The 20390-nt window shown below is 45.1% G+C and overlaps 1 protein-coding gene across 6 annotated transcripts; it reads right to left on the reverse strand.

Moving 5' to 3' along the window:
* Positions 1-2541: 2541 nt before the first annotated feature.
* On the reverse strand, positions 2542-19973 carry LOC117889472 (cilia- and flagella-associated protein 298-like). Of its 6 annotated transcripts, none has more exons than XM_034793763.1 (8): positions 19886-19973; positions 19178-19318; positions 17335-17502; positions 15909-15976; positions 6530-6688; positions 5836-5967; positions 3114-3209; positions 2542-3002 (listed from the first exon to the last, which is right to left on the reverse strand). In XM_034793763.1, exons 2-8 carry the CDS (start codon positions 19314-19316, stop codon positions 2892-2894), a joined length of 873 nt encoding a protein of 290 aa, XP_034649654.1. In that variant the 5' UTR covers positions 19317-19318; positions 19886-19973; the 3' UTR covers positions 2542-2891. The 6 variants fall into 6 exon arrangements, with proteins under 6 accessions (XP_034649654.1, XP_034649673.1, XP_034649636.1 ...); XM_034793782.1 differs by having other exon boundaries at positions 19178-19361; positions 19886-19972; XM_034793745.1 differs by having other exon boundaries at positions 19178-19361; positions 19763-19894.
* Positions 19974-20390: the final 417 nt, after the last annotated feature.

The raw sequence follows: 20390 nt of genomic DNA on the forward strand, positions 1-20390 counted from the left end.
CTATCTCTGTGCGGTGCCGGCGATCGGTGCCGGGACTGCGACCGGTGCCGATGACCTCGTCGGTGCCGGGAATCGGATCTGGACCTCGACGAGGACCTAGAGAATGCCCGGTGCCGGGATCGGCCCCTCGGCGTCGAGCGTCGGGCGTGGGGGTGCCGGAACTACGTCTCGACGTTGACCGGTGCCGACGATCATATCGGTGCCGAGACGTAGAGCGGTGCCGCGAAGAAGATCTTGACCGCGAGTACGACCGGTGCCGAGACGTTCGGTGCCGGGACTGCGAGCGGCGTGGGGACCTGCTTCGGGACCTGGATCGGCGCCGAGGTTCCAGCCCTTGTGATGGAGGGCGCATCAAGGCAGGTTTCCCTCTTGACTGTACCGGGCGAGTCAACGGTGCAGTCGGTGCCGGTGGTTGAGGCGGTGCCGGCTCCGTGAGAGCTATCAAGTCTCTCGCCGCCGCGAAGGTCTCTGGAGTCGACGGGAGACACTGTATCACCGCCGGCCTCGGTGGAGACGCTATTTGCACCGGACTCGACGGCCTCGGCGCCGGAGTCGACGGTGCTGGAGGAGCCTGTTTCCGATGCTCCATCGGCGGACGCGGCTCTACCCCCGGCACTGGGGGAGCCGGCGTCTTCGGCGCGGACGTCCCCGTCTTATGGGCTTTTTTATGCCCTGGGGATAATGACCGGCGCCGCGGCACTTGCTGTGTTTGCGGTGCCGACGAGGTCCGGTGCCGGGGAGGCTTGTCTGACGCCACTCGCGTGGTCGTCATAGCCGGTGCCGCCGGGGCACTGCGCACCGAAGTGCTAGGCACCGAAGTCTGGCCCGTGGAAGGAGTGTCCGGGCTAAGTGCCGCCTCCATTAGGAGTTGCCTGAGTCGAAAGTCCCGCTCCTTCTTGGTTCTTGGTTTGAAGGCCTTACAGATCTTGCATTTGTCTGTTTGGTGGGACTCTCCCAGGCACTTCAAACAGGAGTCATGAGGGTCGCTCGTTGGCATAGGCTTAGCGCAGGAGGCGCACTGCTTGAAGCCGGGAGCGTTGGGCATGAGCCCGGGCCCGCGGCCGGGGGAGAAAGGGGGAGACGACCCCCTTAACCCCCTGAACTACAATACAACTATAACAACTTTAAAAACTATTTAACTATAAACACTAGAACTACAACTATAACTATAACTCTGAATGATCAAGTAAGCTAGGGAGAGTGGAGAACAGCTACGCCGCGCTCCACAGTTCCAACGACCGTCAGGGGCGGTAAGAAGGAACTGAGGGGGCGCCGGGTCGGCTGGGGTATATATTCAGCGCCATGAAGGCGCCACTCTAGGGGGCTCCACAGCCGACCCGCCGGTGTTGCTAGGGTAAAAATCTTCCGACGATCGTGCACGCGGCGCGCGCACACCTAATGGAATGGATATGAGCAAGCACTCGAAGAAGAAAAATTGGTTACTGTGGAGACTACGTTCCTTTAAAGTGGGTTAATTTACAAACAGGTTGTCTTAACTTCAGTCTTGGTGAAAAAAATTCTTCTCCCAGTGGTAACCCTCCCTAAATGAGACTTGAGTTATATATTGAAAGGTAAGAAGGGCTATACTTCCTTTTAAATGTTAGTTAAACAAATGAAAGAACAGCTCTCCAGCCGTCATTTGACATCCTAAACTTGTCAGAGCCAATGACCCACAGCAATTTTCCTACTGAAAAAGTTATTACATTTTCAAATTTGATTGTAATTAAATAATCTTTAGTACTGTGCACTGGATTTCAGCTAGCAGAATCTAATAAACTGGGTTTTATCTTCCTTTTCTTCTACCACTTGACAACAAGTAAACTCTCGTGAACATCCCTATTTGAAGGGTGCTGTAATTCAGAAGCCCCATGTCCAGTTCACTTTAAATCTAATTAAAAAAACCAACAACCACCCTGTAGCTTGAACCCAGACTTACTGTTATGAACTTTGAGAGTGATATAACTATTTGTGGGGATTTCAGAGATGGGCTAAAATCAAGCTTATAGTGGAACCTCAATTATAACTGGCCACTTTTATAATAAACGTTAAAATAAAAAGTATCTGTTTGAAAGAAAATGTGATGTTGACATAACCACTGTAACATTTTCCAAAGCATAGCTTGTTTTACAATCTTAAAAGCACTTACGACTATTGCATTGTCTCAATCCTATTCAGAAGTGATGCTTACCATTTACAATTGGATTTCCTTCAGTCTATACATGAAAATGATGAAATATGAAAACAAGATAATATTAACTGGGCTCAGTTCCTTGCTTGCCATTTTAAAAGAAAAATAAGTATAAGTGAAAAATGAGGAAAATGTGGAGTGAAACTGAAGCACACAAAAAAGTTTCATTTTATCAGTGTTCAAACAAAACTACTTTGTTTAAATAATTGCTAACAAAAATCCATTCATTTAAAAACAGCTTAAAATTAACCTTGGTAAGATACGAACAAATAATTAACACCACTGAATTTGCATTGATTCAAGATGGTATGCATGAAAACTGATTTTCAAAATAAAGAATAAAACTTTAAGGCTACCAGCACAACCATCTAATTATTTTTATTAGCTATGAATGCTGTCTGCAAAATAATTTAAGATTTAATTATTCCAGTTACAAACATTTGTAAAAAATAGAATTATGAAAATGTACAATGTGTAATCTACATAGTCATACTACAGAAGAGCCCGGCTATAGACAGTTAATAGAAATGTGAAGTTTTCAATAAAAAACTCAAGCTTAAAATGAACCTCTACCATGAAACTGGAAATTTCAACATTTGTCACAAATACTAACTGAGGTTTACTAATGTGCTTGTCATATACATAACAAGGGTGGGTCAATTATTTATTTATTTCTAAAGAGGCAAAGTCTGTTTGGAGAGCTTCATCTCGGTCCCCACTTAATATCTTTTACACCATGAAACTGTCTTTTCAAAGCATGACTGTCTGCCCATTCTGAATTTAAATAGGAGTCGTCATCATTTTCTTCTAATTTCTGCAAATAAAATTAACAAAGAAGCTTTTATGAAAAAATTGAAAAGAGACTTAGTTATATTTGCTTCACTCTATTTGTTGTGTCATGTAACACAGTAGAATCACTTGTTACCTTGAGTTCCTCCTGCTTCCTGTGATAATACAGCATCATCTGTTTTTGCTCTTCATTACTTATCACCGGTTCACGTGATGGGGCACCTTGTCCTTTCTGGAAGTAAATTGATAAAGTTTATTCATGATGGTATGTTCAATACAAAAAAAAAAAAGTACACAAGAATCTTAAGGTGCTAAACAAATATTTCCTCAAACAGTAAGTCTTCTCAAGTTTCATGGCTTTATATAAGACAGAAGAATCAACGTTAAAGTTTAATTTAACTGAGAAATATTCCTCTACTTCTGGACCCAATCAGTTACATTAAAGTCAAGGGAGTTGTGAACTTGATGATTAGGCCTCTGTCTATTTTATTTATGAACTTAAAAATATTGAAATTTCTATAATAGTAATTAACAAAATCTTTCAGAAAGCTTTAGCCTATAATCACTGACATCAATGGCAAAGTTGTCATTGGCTTTAATGGTGCAGGATGAGGGCTGCAATTCTTAAGGTTACAAAACAAACTCAATAATAAAACATTTTTTTTAATGTCTTGTTTAAATTCTATTTTTCCACAATTTAAAATTCTTAAAGATGTCTCACTATTGTCCTCATATACATAACAATCTTAGTATCTAAATTTGTGAAGCACATGATGTGCTTTCCCCCCCAATTATGTTGAATTTTAAATTCAAAGGGTAGGTCTACACTTACCCGGTAGTTCGGCGGCGAGCGATCGAACTTCTGGGTTCGACTTATCGCATCTTCTCTGGACGCGATAAGTCGAACCCGGAAGTGCTCGCCGTCAACTGCGGTACTCCAGCTAGACGAGAGGAGTACCGCGGAGTCGATGGGGGAGGCTGCCTGCCGCGTGTGGACCGAGGTAAGTTCGAACTAAGGTACTTCGAACTTCAGCCACGTTATTCACGTAGCTGAAGTTGCGTACCTTAGTTCGAATTAGGGGGTTAGTGTAGACCTGGCCAAAGACTAGTTTTATCCATGTTCAGTTTGTCTATGTACACTGTACTCACGACACTGAAACAGTTTAATCCATGAGAAGCAATTAAAATTTACATTTTAACATAAGTATACTTAGATTTCATCTTTAATCATGGATATGAAGCTTTTTGGGTTCTTTGTTTTGCAGTATCATCTTTGTGGGCCTCTGCTGTCTGCTGATGTCACTACCAGTGACCAGGATCTGGGTATATGTAAAAATCATTTAGATCTCTTCGAGGGGACTTGAGCTACCGTATCTGGTGATCTTGAGTTCCTCCCACCACTGGAGCTGAAGAGCTGTCTAGTACTGTAGCAGTACTACTAAACAATGAAGCAAAACATGTTCTATTGGCTGAGAAGAGCAACGGTGACTCATGTTGTGTAGTCTCTGCAAGATCACTTGGTACGGAGAAGAACGTCAGTATCAAGAAAGCTGGTGCCAGAAGCATTTGCACTGCAGGGGTCAGCTCCTCAGTCATGGTGCCGGGACCACATGTGCTAATACTAATACAGTTTGGTACTGAGAAGTTGGTACCAAGTCAGCTGCGGACTGCTATATCAGAGGGTACCATGTGTACTTGGTGACCAGATTTTGCTAAAACAGCCAATAACCCAATCTGGCTGTAAACTGCCTTTTGGGTGAGTGACCTGAAAAGATCTTTGCCTCATTTTACTAGGCCCTGGGAAAGGTGACCTAGGCCTGTGCTCACTGTGGGAACAATGTTCCTGCCTGTGCCTTTCACATGACTGGGTGGTGGTGGAGGACTTAGCTGACAGTCTGGGCATTGAAGGGTTTGGATCTCTCTGAAGCGACGTTGGAGTTGAGCCACAGCTCAGAGGAGCATTAGCCGAGGAAGAATGTTCAAGCCCTTTTTTCTCTGTTTCCAAGGAAGCTCTCACTGAGTACTCCGGAAGAGTATAAGACAGGCCTCTCTCACCTTGTGTGTCCTCTTGGTGAAGGAGCAACACACTAAGCATCTATTAGGGATGATGTGCCCCTCGCCAAGACACAAAAGGCAGCTTGAGTGACTGTCATTGAACAGAAAAGCCTCATCAAAGACGAGGCAAGTTTTGAACCCTCCGGGCTTTGTTTCAGCCATAATCCTAGATGCATCCCGTACTGGGGAAGTCCCTAGCACAAATAAAGTGGGTTTTTTTGTTTGTTTGTTTTTTAAAAGTGAGAGGGCCAATGGATATAAAAGAGGAAAAATTAAGCTTACCACATTACCTATTTTCACACAATACACAAGGAAAGTCACACAATACACAAGGAAGTAGACACTGCGGGGGTTCTGTCTAGCAGCCACAGTCAGTAAGAAGGAATGGAGGAATGGTTGGGCACACTCCACCCTTTATGACTTCAGGTGTGAGGGGATGCGGCGAGGGCATTCAAGGTGCAGATGCAACCCCAACGGACACTGGTGGCCAAAATAATCTGATCTTGCACATGGGATGCAAATGTATCAGAAAGAGAATCCATGAGGACAATCTCCACTTCCATCAAATGACATTTTTATTTCATTTTTAGTCTTATGTGAAACTTAATATCTGCAATTTTTGGTTGTTCTTTCAAAAGTATATTCTGTAGTATTGGCAGGATTTCACTTTAACTCAGTTTTGGTTTTATAACCTTAAGAGATCCAAGCTGAAATTAACTAGATCCATTTTCTAAACCTATTAGAAATTCTCTGTAAAAAAAGTCAGTGCTGAATCATAAGTAGAGACTGACAGTAATACTCACTTTCTGTATCTTGACAATGATTTTAGTTTTTTCATTTTTTCCCACAAAGTCTGAAAGTTTGTTTGTTCTTTTTAACTCCTTTGCTGCCCACCACAATTGTGCTTCAGACTCTTCAATAACCTCAAGTCCAGCCTGTGACAATTATAATTTGCAAGAAAAAAATTACACTAGTAATTTTTGCATAAACAGACTCTTGCAGCAACCTTCCATAGTCAGTTTATAAGATGATCCCTCTAGGATTAACAACAAAAAGCTCAGTTAATATTTAAAATTCTCTTGGTTTTACACTCTATCCTTATTAAAAAAGGGTTACTGCTATCTCTTTCTTCCTCTGATCTCAATCTGTAGTGTCTTGGTCATCCAACACAGTACTATCCTCCTCAATTCTGACTCCAGTTTTATCACTCAAAATGTTTAATTATCATAGGTGTTTAAAATGGACAACCAAATAAACCCACACGGACTCACATTAGGATGGGGCATTTTAACTGAATATATGTTTGTTCATCTTATTTTTAATTAATTTATTGACACTTCATGTACTTTTAAAAACCATTAGAAACAAAAATATTTAGAAACCAACAAGAAATCAAATAATCGCTGTCACATAAAATGAAGACTTTCTCTTTCCTTTCCTTGGAGAGCATAAATTAAACCCAGACACTGTATATAACCCAAATATGTTACTACATACATGAGTTCCCGACAAGTCTTCTTTATCTTCAAACTCCATTCTAATTGGATCATGTGGAGGCAATCCCATCGGATAAACAATTATTACAGCTCCTCGGAGCTGGTCCAGTGCATCTTTCACCATCTCCATATTAACACATACGTTAGCTTGAACTTGTTTCTGAGATACAGGAGCCATTGTTAAAATTTAAACAAAGTAATTAAGTTAGGAGGAAAGCATCTGTTTTGCAATCAGTTCATAATGTTAAACAGTGTGATATTTAAATGAAGCCAACTGGCTAAACAGAAACTTATGTCAGAGCAAATCACTCTTAGTTCTCTTTATCCTGATTCATAAAACAGCTGCACATAGAATAACAAGACAAAAGTTTACTGCTATTTGCTTTTATTGGCAAAGAAATGAAATCTCAAATATCCATTAAATGCCTGCTACACAACTTAATAAAATTTCGGCTGTAGCTGTCTATTGAACACAGGCATTCAAATAAGTGTGCCGATGACTGTAGAAACTGGAGGGGAAAATCTCTTATTTTGACTATTTGTGATTCATGGACAAAAGTAGTAAAAGTCAAATGAGGGTTAGAAAGGGGTCCTATGGACCTGAGACTTCAGATAAAAGAGCACCTGCAAATGAAAGACACGAATGAGCAAAAAATACAAATGGGATCTGCTCTAAGGCAATGCTTAGCACTCTGTGCAGCTCATACTGAGATTTGTAGCAGCACAGACACTTAATTGCCGTATGACTGGAAGAGAGACAAGGTAGATGAGGTAGTATCTTTTATTGGACCAACTTCTGTTGGTGACCTGAAGAAGAGCTCTGTGTAAGCTTGTCTCTCTCACCAACAGAAGTTGGTTCAGTAAAAGATATTACCTCACTCACCTTGTCTCTCTGGGACTGACGCAGCTCCTACACTGCATACAACATATGATTGGAATAATCATTGCACAGATGAGAAGAAACAAGAAGCAGCTGAAACAAACTTTTATAGTTCACTAATGAATTTTGCCTCACCAAAGTTTTCAATACAGGGAGTTATAAAAAAGAGACTAAAAGAATGATGCCTCCTTGTGGACGTTATTAGCCTCAATAGCTGGTAAGTACAATATATTGCTCCCCAATCTGCAAGACCAAACTTGGCAAGAAAAGTACTGTGTGTGTTCATTTTCATCATTATGGACTGATAATTTGAAAACAAATTAATCTCCAAACCCAAGGGGGGAGAGGGGTAGCTCAGTGGTTTGAGCATTGGCCTGCTAAACCCCAGGGTTGTGAGTTCAATCCTTGAGGGGGCCACTTAGGCCTGGTCTACACTACGAGTTTAGGTCGACTTTAGCAGTGTTAAATCGAATTAAGCCTGGACACGTTCACACGACGAAGCCCTTTCTTTCGACTTAAAGGGCCCTTTAAACCGGTTTCTTTACTCCACCTCCGACGAGGGGATTAGCGATAAAATCGGCCTTAGCGAGTCGGAATTGGGGTAGTGTGGATGAAATTTGACATTATTGGCTTCCGGGAGCTATCCCACAGTGCTTCATTGTGACCGCTCTGGACAGCGCTCTCAACTCAGATGCACTGACCAGGTAGACAGGAAAAGCCCCGTGAATGTTTGAATTTCATTTCCTGTTTGCCCAGCATGGAGAGCACAGGTGACCACGCAGAGCTCATCAGCACAGGTAACCGTGATGGAGACCCAGGATAGCAAAAGAGCTCCAGCATGGACCAAATGGGAGGTACAGGATCTGCTCGCCATATGGGGAGATGAATCAGTGCTAGCTGAACTCTGTAGCAGTAAAAGAAATGGCAAAATATTAGAAAAGGTCTCCAAGGCCATGAAGGACAAAGGCCGTAACAGGGACGCACAGCAGTGCTGCGTGAAAATTAAGGAGCTAAGGCAAGCCTACCACAAAGCCAGAGAAGCAAACGGAAGGTCCGGGGCAGAGCCGCAAACTTGCCGCTTCTACGCGGAGCTGCATGCCATTCTAGGGGGTGCAGCCACCACTACCCCAACCGTGTGCTATGACTCCCTCACTGGAGGGACACACAGGGAAAAGGGTTCGGGGTACAAGGAAGATGAGGATGGAGGTAATGTAGATAGCTCACAGCAGCAAGGAAGCGGAGAAACCGGTTTCCCCAAAAGCCAGGATATGTTTGTCACCCTGGACCTGGAACCAGTAACCCCCGAACTCACCCAAGACCCTGAGGGCACACAGAGGACCTCTGGTGAGCGTACCTTTGTAAATATTACACATGGTTTAAAAGCAAGCATGTTTAATGATTAATGATTAATTTGCCCTGGCAATCGCGGCCAGTACAGCTACGGGAAAACTCTGTTAACGTGTATGGGGATGGAGCGGAAATCCTCCAGGGACATCTCCAGAAAGCTCTCCTTAATGTACTCCCAAAGCCTTTGCAAAAGGTTTCTGGGGAGGGCTGCCTTATCCCGTCCGCCATGGTAGGACACTTTACCACGCCAGGCCAGTAGCACGTAGTCTGGAATCATTGCATAACAAAGCACGGCAGCATATGGTCCTGGTGTTGTCTGCATGCCAGCAAACATCCATTCCTTATCGCTCTTTGTTATCCTCAGGAGAGTGATATCATTCACGGTCACGTGGTTGAAAGGGGGTGATTTTATTAAGGGGACATTCAGAGGTGCCCGTTCCTGCTCGGCTGACCAGAAATGTCCCCCGCTGTTAGCCACGCGGTGGGGGGGGAGGGGTGAAGTGATCATCCCAGAAAACTGGGTGTGGGGGGAGGAGGGGGGGTTAGTTGGGTTTGTGCTGCATGTTAACCCGGAAACTGCAGCCCCTCCTTTTACATTGCAAACCCATTTTAAATGGCCAACCCAATTCATCCTTGATATGGGAAATGAGGGAGCTGCTGTTTGAAACCATTCCCACATGTTATGAGAGTTAAAAAAGCCAAAAGACTGTGGCTTACCATGGCTGCCTGCAAGCCGAAATCTGTTGCCTGGCACTGCGTGAGTAATCTCTCACACAAAACCGGCAGGCCTTCACTATAAGAGGAAAAATGCGACCTTGTAACGAAAGCACATGTGCTGTGTAATGTGAACAGCAAAATTTAACGTGAAAGAGTGTACCCATTGTTCTCTCAAATGTGTCTTTTTTAACCACCTCTCCCTTCTCGTCCACCAGCTGCAAACATTTCTCCTTCACAGAGGCTAATGAACATTAGAAAGAGAAAACGGAGGACGCGGGACAATATGTTCACGGAGCTCCAGAGGTCCTCCCACGCTGAAAAAGCACAGCAGAATGCGTGGAGGCAGTCAGTCAATGTCAGACTTCAGAAAAGCACAGTATGAACGAGAGGAGAGGTGGCAGGCTGAATCGCGGGATGAACAGAGCAAGTTACGGGCTGAAGATGATAGGTGGCGTCAGCTTGCAGACAGAGGGCAAGAGTCAATGCTCCGGCTGCTGGAGCATCAAACTGATATGCTCCAGCGTATGGTTGAGCTGCAGGAAAGGCAGCAGGAGCAGAGACCGCCGCTACGGCCGCTGTGTAACTAACAGCCCTCCTCCCCAAGTTCCATAGCCTCCTCATCCAGACGCCCAAGAACACGGTGGGGGGGCCTCCGGCTACCCAGTCACTCCACCCCAGATGATTGCCAGAACATCAGAAGGCTGACCTTCAATAAGAGTTAAAGTTTTAAAATGCAGTGTGTCCTTTTCCTTCCCTCCTCCCCAACCCATCCTGGGCTACCTTGGCAATTATCTCTCTAGTTGTGTGATGAATTAATAAAGAATGCATGAATGTGAAGTAACAATGACTTTATTGCCTCTGCAAGCGGTGCTCGAAGTGGGGTGGAGAGGGTGGGGTGGTTGGTTTACAGGGAAGTAGAGTGAACCCGGGGGAACAGGGGGGGAGGAGGGTTCATCAAGGAGAAACAAACAGAAGTTTCACACTGTAGCCTGGCCAGTCACAAAACTCGTTTTCAAAGCTTCTCTGATGCGCACCGTGCCCTGCTGTGCTCCTCTAACCGCCCTGGTGTCTGGCTGCGCGTAATCAGCAGCCAGGCGATTTGCCTCAACCTCCCACCCCGCCATAAATGTCTCCCCCTTACTCTCACAGATATTGTGGAGCGCAAAGCAAGCAGCAATAACAATGGGGATATTCTTTTCGCTGAGGTCTGAACGAGTCAGTAAGCTGCGCCAGCACGCTTTTAAACGTCCAAATGCACATTCCACCACCATTCGGCACTTGCTCAGCCTGTAGTTGAACAGATCCTGACTCCTGTCCAGGCTGCCTGTGTACGGCTTCATGAGCCATGGCATTAAGGGGTAGGCTGGGTCCCCAAGGATCACGATAGGCATTTCAACATCCCCAACAGTTACTTTCTGGTCCGGGAAGAAAGTCCCTTCCTCCAGCTTTCGAAACAGACCAGAGTGCCTGAAGACGCGAGCATCATGTACCTTTCCCGGCCATTCCACGTTGTTGGTGAAACGTCCCTTGTGATCCACCAGGGCTTGCAGCAGCATTGAAAAGTACCCCTTGCGGTTTATGTACTCGGTGGCTTGATGCTCCAGTGCCAAGATAGGGATATGGGTTCCGTCTATGGCCCCACCACAGTTTAGGAATCCCATTACAGCAAAGCCATCCACTATGGCCTGCACGTTTCCCAGAGTCACTACCCTTGATATCACCAGGTCTTTCATTGCCCTGTCAACTTGGATCACAGCTGCCCCCACAGTAGATTTAAATTAAATTTGCCCACTCCAAATTGACCGGTAGCTGTCTGGCGTTGCAAGCTTCCACAGGGCTATCGCCACTCGCTTCTCAACTGTGAGGGCTGTTCTCATCCTGGTATTCTGGCGCTTCAGGGCAGGGGAAAGCAAGTCACAAAGTTCCATGAAAGTGCCCTTACGCATGCGAAAGTTTCGCAGCCACTGGGAATCGTCCGACACCTGCAGCACGATGCGGTCCCACCAGTCTGTGCTTGTTTCCCATGCCCAGAATCAGCGTTCCACAGCATGAACCTGCTCCATTAACACCATGATTTCCACATTGCTGGGGCCTGTGCCTTGTGAGAGGTCTATGTCCATGTCAATTTCCTCATCATTCTTGTCGCTGCGCTGCAATCGCCTCCTTGGCTGGTCCGGGTTTCGCTTTGGCATGTCCTGGCTCTGCATATACTCCAGGACAATGTGTGTGGTGTTCATAGTGCTCATAATTGCCGCGGTGATCTGAGCGGGCTCCATGATCTCAGTGCTAGCTATGGCGCCTGGTCTGAAAAAAGGCGCAAAACTAGTATCTGATGGACCAGGGTAGGGAGGGAGGGAGGGCCGAGTGACGACATGGCGTACAGGTACAGGGAATTAAAATCAAGAAAGGTGGCTGTGCATCAGGGAAAAACACAAACAACTGTCACACAGAATGGCCCCCCGCAAAGATTAAACTTAAAACCCTGGGTTTAGCAGGCCGTTGATTTCACGGAGGGAGGGGGAAGCTAATGAATACAGAACAAATCTATTTTTTACATCTTAAGCTGGCAGCCGACAGTGCAGCATGACTGATAGCCACTGCAGTATGATGACGACGGATACCAGTCGTAATATACTATCTTCTACCAAAAGGCAAGGGGCTGGTGCAATGCAGCCCTACGGCTACCAGTCATGCTGCACCGTCTACCGCCAAAAGGCGGTTTGCTGCTGCTGTGTAGCAATGCAGTACCACGTCTGCCGGCACCCAGATGACATATGGTGACGGTGAGCTGATCTGAGTGGGCTCCATGCTTGCCGTGATATGTTGTCTACACAGGTAACCCAGGTAAAAAGGCGCGAATCTATTGTCTGGTGCTCTGACGGAGGGGGAGGGGCCTGATGACATGTACCCAGAACCCCCCGCGACACTGTTTTGCATCATTCAGGCATTGGGATCTCAACCCAGAATTCCAATGGGCGGCGGAGACTGTGGGAACTGTGGGATAGCTACCCATAGAGCAATGCTCCGGAAGTCGACGCTAGCCTCGGTACTGTGGACGCGGTCCGCTGACTAGAGCGCTTAGAGCATTTTATGTAGGGACACACACAATCAGCTGTATACAACCGATTTCTATAAAACCGGCTTCTATAAATTCAACCTAATTTCGTAGTGTAGACATACCCTTAGGGACCTAGGGCAAAATGAGTACTTGGTCCTGCTAGTGAAGGCAGGGGGCTGGACTCAATGACCTTTCAGGGTCCCTTCCAGTTCTATGAGATAAGTGTATCGCCATATATTATTTATTTGTAAGTTGACCATATTTTTAGGCACTTAGCTATAAATAATGTATATGCAAATAAAAAACATGTTTTCACCTTTCATCCAAAAGCAACCCAAAACACTTCACATAAATACAATATATAAACAATTTCAACCCACTACTTACATGCAGCATCCTCCAGGATGAAACACAGCAATGTTATGTAATAGTTATGGTCAGGAAATGAAAATACAGTATCTAGCTGCAAATTTTATGCAGGCTTTCCTCTAGAGCAGAGACCAAATCTGCAGGATTCAATTTAGCAAGGGACACAAAATTGCATCTCAGCACTATTCTAATAATCTACCTCATATTTAGAAATGATATTGCCAAGAGGCCTCATATATATGAGCTGCTGAGATGTTCAGTGTGACCAGAATGGCCAAATGGCAGTAATCTAAAACCAGGAGATCATCATTCATGGCTCTCATAAGCAGGGTCACTACAAGGGGATTGCTGAACCCAAACTGGAACGCATGTAAAGATGTCAGTAGTGTCTAAACCTTGAATGGAATGGTCACCGTTTTCCAAATCGCATCACGGAAAATGGGGAGGTAGGAGACTGGACAACAATTGGAAAAAATCTATAATCAAATGGCAGTTTCTTGAGGACAAGCGCTGCATGTTTGCAAAATGGTCAACATCCTTGCTAAGTGGAACACTGATAATCCCTATCAGCGATGATATTATAGCTACATCACCTGTTTTGAACAATCAAGATGGATCAGAGTCAAGTGATGCAGGCGGGAAACCCAAAACACCAGACACATCAAAATAAGAAACCAAACTGAACATGACAGGAAATCAGGAACTCCTGACTCTCTTAGTTATAGACTCAGAGACCAATTCTGAGTTCTAGTTTAATGTTTTCACCCCTCAGCTAAAAAAATCACAACAACCAGCTGAAGGAACAAACATGGAGACGGATGGGTGAAGAGTCAATCATGATTAATCAAACTGCTCACTAACAAATATTTCATCTGGAAGGTTCCTTGCAATGTCCATGGACAAGGACAAGTTATATCTCTGCCTCAGTCAGTGCAATAGTGTGCCTTCATAAAATCATTGCACAGAAGACGATCAGGTTACAGACGGCTCTCCAGCCATCTTCTCTCCAATCTGTGCCCCAAATCCTATAGGTTCCTGAGAAATCATTATGGCATCTGGGAACACAACGCAAAGAGTATACAGGTTGCAAGCATGCTCCAGCACAGTGGTCACCAACCAGTTGATCCTAGAGGCTCTCTTGGTCGATCACAGTCTCTGGTGGCACAGCGTGGCTGCCGCTAAGGTAGGGTCCCTGCCTACCCGGCCCCACGCCGCTCCTGGAAGCGGCCAGTGGGCAGGCGTCTCCCTCCGCGTGCTGCTCCTGCCTGCGAGCACTGCCCCCGGAGCTCCCATTGGCCTGGAGAGCTGTGGGTGCGGTGCTTGCAGAGAAGGGCAGTGTGCGGAGCCATTTGCCCCCCAACCAGGAGCCGCCGGAGGTAACTGCTGCCCAGTGGGAGGCCACACCCCAACCCCCTCCCGGAGCCTGCACCCCATACCCCCTCCTGCACCCTGAACCCCAGCCCTGACCCCCCTCCCAGAGCCAGCACCCTGTACCTCCTCCTGCACTCCAACACTCTGCCCCAGCCCAGAGCCTCTTCCTGCACCCAAACTCCTTTCCAGAGCCTGCACCCCCACACTTTGCCCCAGCCCAGAGCCCCGTCCTGTACCCAAAGTCCCTCCTAGAGCTTGCAGCCCTCACCCCCTCCTGCACCCTAACCCCCTGTCCCAGGCTCAGCCCAGAGCCCCCTCCCACACTGCGAACCCTTTGGCCCCAGCCCAGAGCCTGCACCCCCTCCTGAACCCCAACCTCCTACCCCAGCCCAGTGGAAGTGAGTGAGGATTGGGGAGAGTGAGCGAGGGAGAGAAGGGGGATGGAGTGAGCAGGGCAGGGCTTTGGGGAAGGGGCGGGGTAGATCCTGGGTTGCTCTTAGATTCAAAACGTGATCTTGGGCATAAAAAGGTTGGAGACCACTACTCTAGCAGCTAGTAGCAGTTGGTAAGCTGATCAATACCCGTGGCTAGCAAGGGGATGCTATCAGATATGACGTCGCACCAGAGACCAAAAAAAATCCACAGGATTCATTGACACCCAAGTCTGAAGAAATAATGCAGCACTAATGTCACTATAGATGTAGAATAGCCCCCAACCTAAAACAAGTACCAATTAGCATGTTCATTTTAAACCTAATGGGACTAAAAAAACAGTAATATAAATTCCCATTGTTTGCAACATTTCTCCGTCAGCTTATGTATTTTAGAAGAATTTCAAAGAGCCACGGTTTACAAGGAAAAGTATATGAATAAAAAGTCATTACTGCATTTGTGCTTCTATGTCAAACAAGTAGTGTGTCAACATAAAATATACAGCTATTTTTAAAGTGGAATTGAATAATTTAGGCCTCAATCCTGCAAAGACATACAAGTATGTCTAGTTCCATTGAACTCAATGTGACTACACACGATTAAATTTAAGCATGTGGGTAAGCTCTGGAAGGATTGGGGCTTAAATCATCTATGGTATGAAAAAGTGATAACATAGGACTGGAAGGAACCCTGGGTCGTCGAGTCCAATCCCTTGTTATTGCAGACCACCTCATTTCAATTACTTTAACATTTACTCAATTATATGTAAAACTACAGCACACTACATTAATGAGCAATAGGTATTTTAATCTACAAATTTCTGAATGTAGTTAATTTTTCATTAGAAAACTTGACAAGCATTCACTCAAAGAATGTATCAATAACAAATAAAAAATGAAAAGCATGTGGGTGGAATGAAATGTGGTTTAATCATTTAATGCAAAGTTTGTGATGCCAGCATTCACTCAGAGTTTAATATCTGATCCTGTAACTCTCTGAAAAAAAATCTTGCCACAAGTCATTAAGAAAATGATTAATAGGAGTTCCACAGTTTTTATCAGACTATTCAAATTATTTCACATTGCAACTGGAAATTACTGTCCTTTGCACTCAAACGAAAAATTAATCAGTTATTTTTGACAAACAGAAGAGCTATGTAGCATCCATAACATTTTTGAAAGATTCAGTGTCACTTTAAAATCTTACCTTAGATATTTGTGCTTTAGCTTCCTCTACTGTCTTTTTTAAAACTTCTTTCATTTTTTCATTTGGAGCTTAAAAACAATAGATGCATCTTTAATACAATACATTAACATTTTTTGCTATAAAAATCTGCCTAAATATGCCACATATTATCATCTACTGTAAGCAAGTTAATTTAAAAACTACTAAATCACAAATCCAGAAGGCATCCTACTTAGTTTCACTCTATTTATAAGTCTACAAATTCATAATCAAGTTTCTTGATTGTACTCTAAAAACACTATTTTACAATTGAGGGCAAGATTTATGACATGCACCCAGAAGGTCACTTTGATAGGGCTTTGCCTTTTAAATGGTCTTGTTATACTGAAACATCATGTAAAGCTTGACTCTCCTGTATTGGCTCTGGCTCATATTGTATGTATTATTTTCTGTCAGTCTCTACTGTGTAAAATCCTGAGCTATGCTTTTATGGGAACTAGAGCTTTGAATTTCTTGACCTTTAATGTTAAATGTGGTTACTTTAAAAAACAGAAAAAGAAACAAATAAAAATAAAAACAAAAGGGTCAGTCATTGCGCCTTCCTTCTGTTAAAGGTCATTATGGTGTTGGGCATAGAAACTGAGAACAAGGAAATGGTCTCTTCTGTGATCTCAATGATTACACTGCTGGCACCTTGGCAGTGAGAAAACGAGGAGGAAGCTGCCCGATTTCAATGAAGGTAGATGAGGGAAAAGGAGAGAAAAGAGAGGGGGAAATCTTCGTTAAATAAGGCCCGAGGCCATTTAATGAATGAGGAGAAAAAGAAATCTTAAATAACTATCCATTCACTAAATGAGGCTGGGGTCCTGTGGAAAAAATAGTATGCGATCATGTTATTAATAGCTATATCTAGGGGCTGAATAATCGTTGCACAGGCAACCTTAATTCTGAAATTTCCTAATTTGTGAGTACTTGACTTTGCAACCCTATTGTTCTTTTAACAATTTTTGTATGATGTTATCTAAAATATATGTTGAGGAAAAGCAGTATAGTGTTATTTATTCTTGATTAATATCAGCATTAAGTCAAGAATAAATCCAAGACCTGATGTGGCAAGTCCCATTTCTTGTGAGATTGCAGCCAAACAAGTAGTTTCTATGGGTTTAATTGCTGCCTAATACTACTTGAACTGCTTTTATAAATAACTTTATAATTATGTACTTTACAGGAAATGGACTGGCTGACAGATATTCCAATTGGCATAATTTTAACTATATACTAACATCTACTTGTTTTTCTCTTATTTAAGAGTTTTGAGATTAAATTATAGGTTTGTTGTTATGAATTCAACAGCATTTAGTCAAAATATCAAATAATTTTAAGTTCCTCAAGAAACTATGTCTTAGTTATGCTCATGCATATCTCTGTATGTTTAAGATGCAGTTACCATGTCCATTCCTTCGTCCAATTTCATCCTTTTTAAAGACACTTCCACCACTTGGTACACATTTATCTGCCCATTCATCCTTTAATTTCAAATCTTCAATCTGTTCATCTGCCAGTCCTTGCATATTAGGAGGCAAGAAGACACCATGTTCTGCCAGTTCCTCCATTTCTTAAAAAACAAGGTCAGAATTTAGAAGCAGAAAACAATGTTACGTCAAAGGCATTTATTTGAACAACAGGCTAAGTTTCAGCTTTTAGAAAGCTGCAGAGGGACTTTTGTAAGCACATATACAGTAGTGCCACCTGCTGTTTTGCTGCCACCACCTTTTTCTAGTGATAATTCCTAAATCTCCTTTGCTTAATTTCACATTTTTTGAGTAGTTAAACGAACAAATTTGAAAAATGGCACAACTATACTTTATTATAATATACAGTTTAATAATTTTTTTTAAAATCTGATGCGGAAAGAGAACCTAAAACACCAAAGTATTGAAATTTGGTTTTGCCAACTTTTAGACTTCATGCTTGTGGAAAATGTTGTTGCATTATGATATCCTGATTTTTATATTGAAATGCTGTCTCTACGTTAAGTCAGGCCTGAGAAGTTTTGAGAACTGTTTTAATGACTGTAACATAACGAGGCATCAAAATAATATACATTGAAAAAAGAAACGGGTTTTAACCCTACTTTGAAATACCAAAAAGCAACACAGAACCTATGACTGACAACAGAATTACGCCAGCTAAGAGAAACACATACAAATGGGTACAAGCACTGATCCAGAAGCTAGAAGTGAGGACAGCACATGGCTGCTGTTCCCTACTCATTCAGGAGCATGGATGGCAAAGATAAATGGAAGCTGCTTGTTCCTCTGGCCTGGCCAAAGTATCATCATCAGCGACTACCATGAGGGTCCCTTTCTGTGGTTAATTTTTAAGCTGCCTGAAAAATAGAAATCCCTTTTAATGAAAAACAGTTTAAAACAAAACAAAACTGCCCTGAATCAGGATGAAACATCAAAAATGCAAAAAATGTCCAGGATGGGTTTTTTGACAAAAAATTCATTTCGGAAGAGCCAGGGAGTTCAGCCTTCCCCACATGCTCTGGGGTCAAAGAAGCTGTCTCTCCAGCTCCCAAAGCTATGGGGGGGATGGGGAGGGAGGAGAGGGTGGAAAAGAAACAGAGCCCCTCATTTTGATTTTCAGCAAAACCTGACATTTTCCTGCCAAAAATTTCAATTTTTTTGTTTTGAAAATCATTCCGACGAAAATTTTTGATCAGCTCTACTCTGTTCCCAGGTCTGCCACTGGCTTCCTGTATGACCTTCGCCAACTTAAAAAGAACAGGGGTACTTGTGACCCCTTAGAGACTAACATTTATTTGAGCATAAGCTTTCGTGGGCTACAGCCCATTTCTTTGGATGCATAGAATGGAACACACAGAAAGAAGATATTTATACATACAGAGAACATGAAAAGGTGGGAGTAGCCATACCAACTGTAAGAGGCCAATCAATTGAGATGAGCTATCATCAGCAGGAGAGAGAAAATAAATCTTTGAAGTGATAATCAAGATAACCCATAGAAGGTGTGAGAATATTTTAACATGGGGAAATAGATTCAATTAGTGTAATGACCCAACCATTCCCAGTCTCTCTTCAAACTAAGCCAACTTAGTTACACTCTCTGTGCCTCAGTTCCCCAACTGTGACATGAGGATAGCAGTACTTGCCTACTGCACATTAATAGCTATGAGGCTTTCAGATACTGTGGTAATGGGGCCACATAAGTACAAAAGATAGAATTCCCTGGTCGCTTGTGTGGTGTATGGATTTGGCTAGTACCTGAGCAAATACGCTGCACTTTGAGTCTGCTATTGTAGATCCTGGTGACTTGCTGCGTTAAGTCTTCCATGGAGATGCTGCATGTTGTTTCCAGCAGGAATTGGCTCTCGTCGCCACGCTTCACATGGAGCTGAACCATTTCTGCAGAGACAGAAAGGAGATGGGAGTTGCTGGCTCCAATCTCCTGTCAGATCAAACAGAGAGAGAGAGATCAGGGCAAAAGCACTGAGAACCAGGCAATGGTGTGCTACCAACATTTTAACAAGGGACAAGCAACTTCCCTGCTAGCTGTAGCCAGGAGTGGGGAGGAGGACGAGGGAGGGAAATCTATTAGTTTTATGATTAAACAAAAATGTTCTTGTCACAATCAAGAAGTGCTGCAGGTGCGTATGGGGGAGGGGGACTCTACGGGAGCCCGTGGGGTGCCGCGTGCGGGCAGCCGGGGCCCATAGGGGTGTGGGTGCGGGGGGGAGTGGGGCGCGGGAGGGGGGTTCACGGTGCACGGGAGGGGGGTTACCCGGCCTGGCTCCTCCCCAACCTCTCACCCGTCCCGGGGCCCGGGACTCGCTCCGCAGCGGCACGAACCGGCCGCGTGTCCGATCCGCCTCTCCGCAGCAGCAACCGCCGCGTCCCTAGAAACCAACCGCCGGGAAGGAGGAGGGGGCGGGGCGGTGCTTTGACCCCGGGGGAGTGGAGGGGGGGGCGCACCTCGGGAGCCTCCGCGAATGGTGGGGCCAGGCCGGCTCCGCACCTCAGCGCATGCGCCGGGGAGCGCGCCCGCCCCGGAATCACCGCCGCCAGAAGGCGGGGCCGCGTCGCGAGGCCGAGCAGAGCTGGTTCTTAAAGGGCCAGTCCCGGCCAGGCAGAGCGCGGAGGCAAAAGTCAGCAGCGGCAGGAACCAGCCCCGCCCGCCGGGGCGAAGGGGAGGCCCGGCCCGGCCCAGCCCCCTCGGGCCCCCAAAATACTCCGGCCCAGATCCCCCAAGCCCGGCACGGCGACCTCCCGCTGCACCAGCCCCACGCGGGGGGATCTGCTCCCCCAGCCCAGGTCCCCCATGTCCTCTGCCCCGACACCCCGGGCCCTGCAGCCCCTCCCCACATGCTCCTGCCCTGGGGGCTCCCCAGCCCCAAACCCAGCTCCCCCTCCCTCCGGGGAACATCCGTTATCCCAGAGCACCCAGGGACGCTGCCCTAAAGTCCCGCCCCGTGCCCGG

Source organism: Trachemys scripta, chromosome 1 (assembly GCF_013100865.1).
Source record: "Trachemys scripta elegans isolate TJP31775 chromosome 1, CAS_Tse_1.0, whole genome shotgun sequence".
Lineage (NCBI taxonomy): Eukaryota > Metazoa > Chordata > Testudines > Emydidae > Trachemys > Trachemys scripta.

Excerpts from the sequence above, each read along its gene's own strand:
- LOC117889472 (XM_034793763.1), bottom strand. The coding sequence starts at position 19,316 with ATGGTTCAGCTCCATGTGAAGCGTGGCGACGAGAGCCAATTCCTGCTG. Across the intron at positions 15,977-17,334 it reads TGGACGAAGGAATGGACATG|CTCCAAATGAAAAAATGAAA; the intron begins GTAACTGCATCT and ends ATTGTTTTTAAG. Across the intron at positions 3,210-5,835 it reads TCATTGTCAAGATACAGAAA|AAAGGACAAGGTGCCCCATC; the intron begins GTGAGTATTACT and ends ATTTACTTCCAG.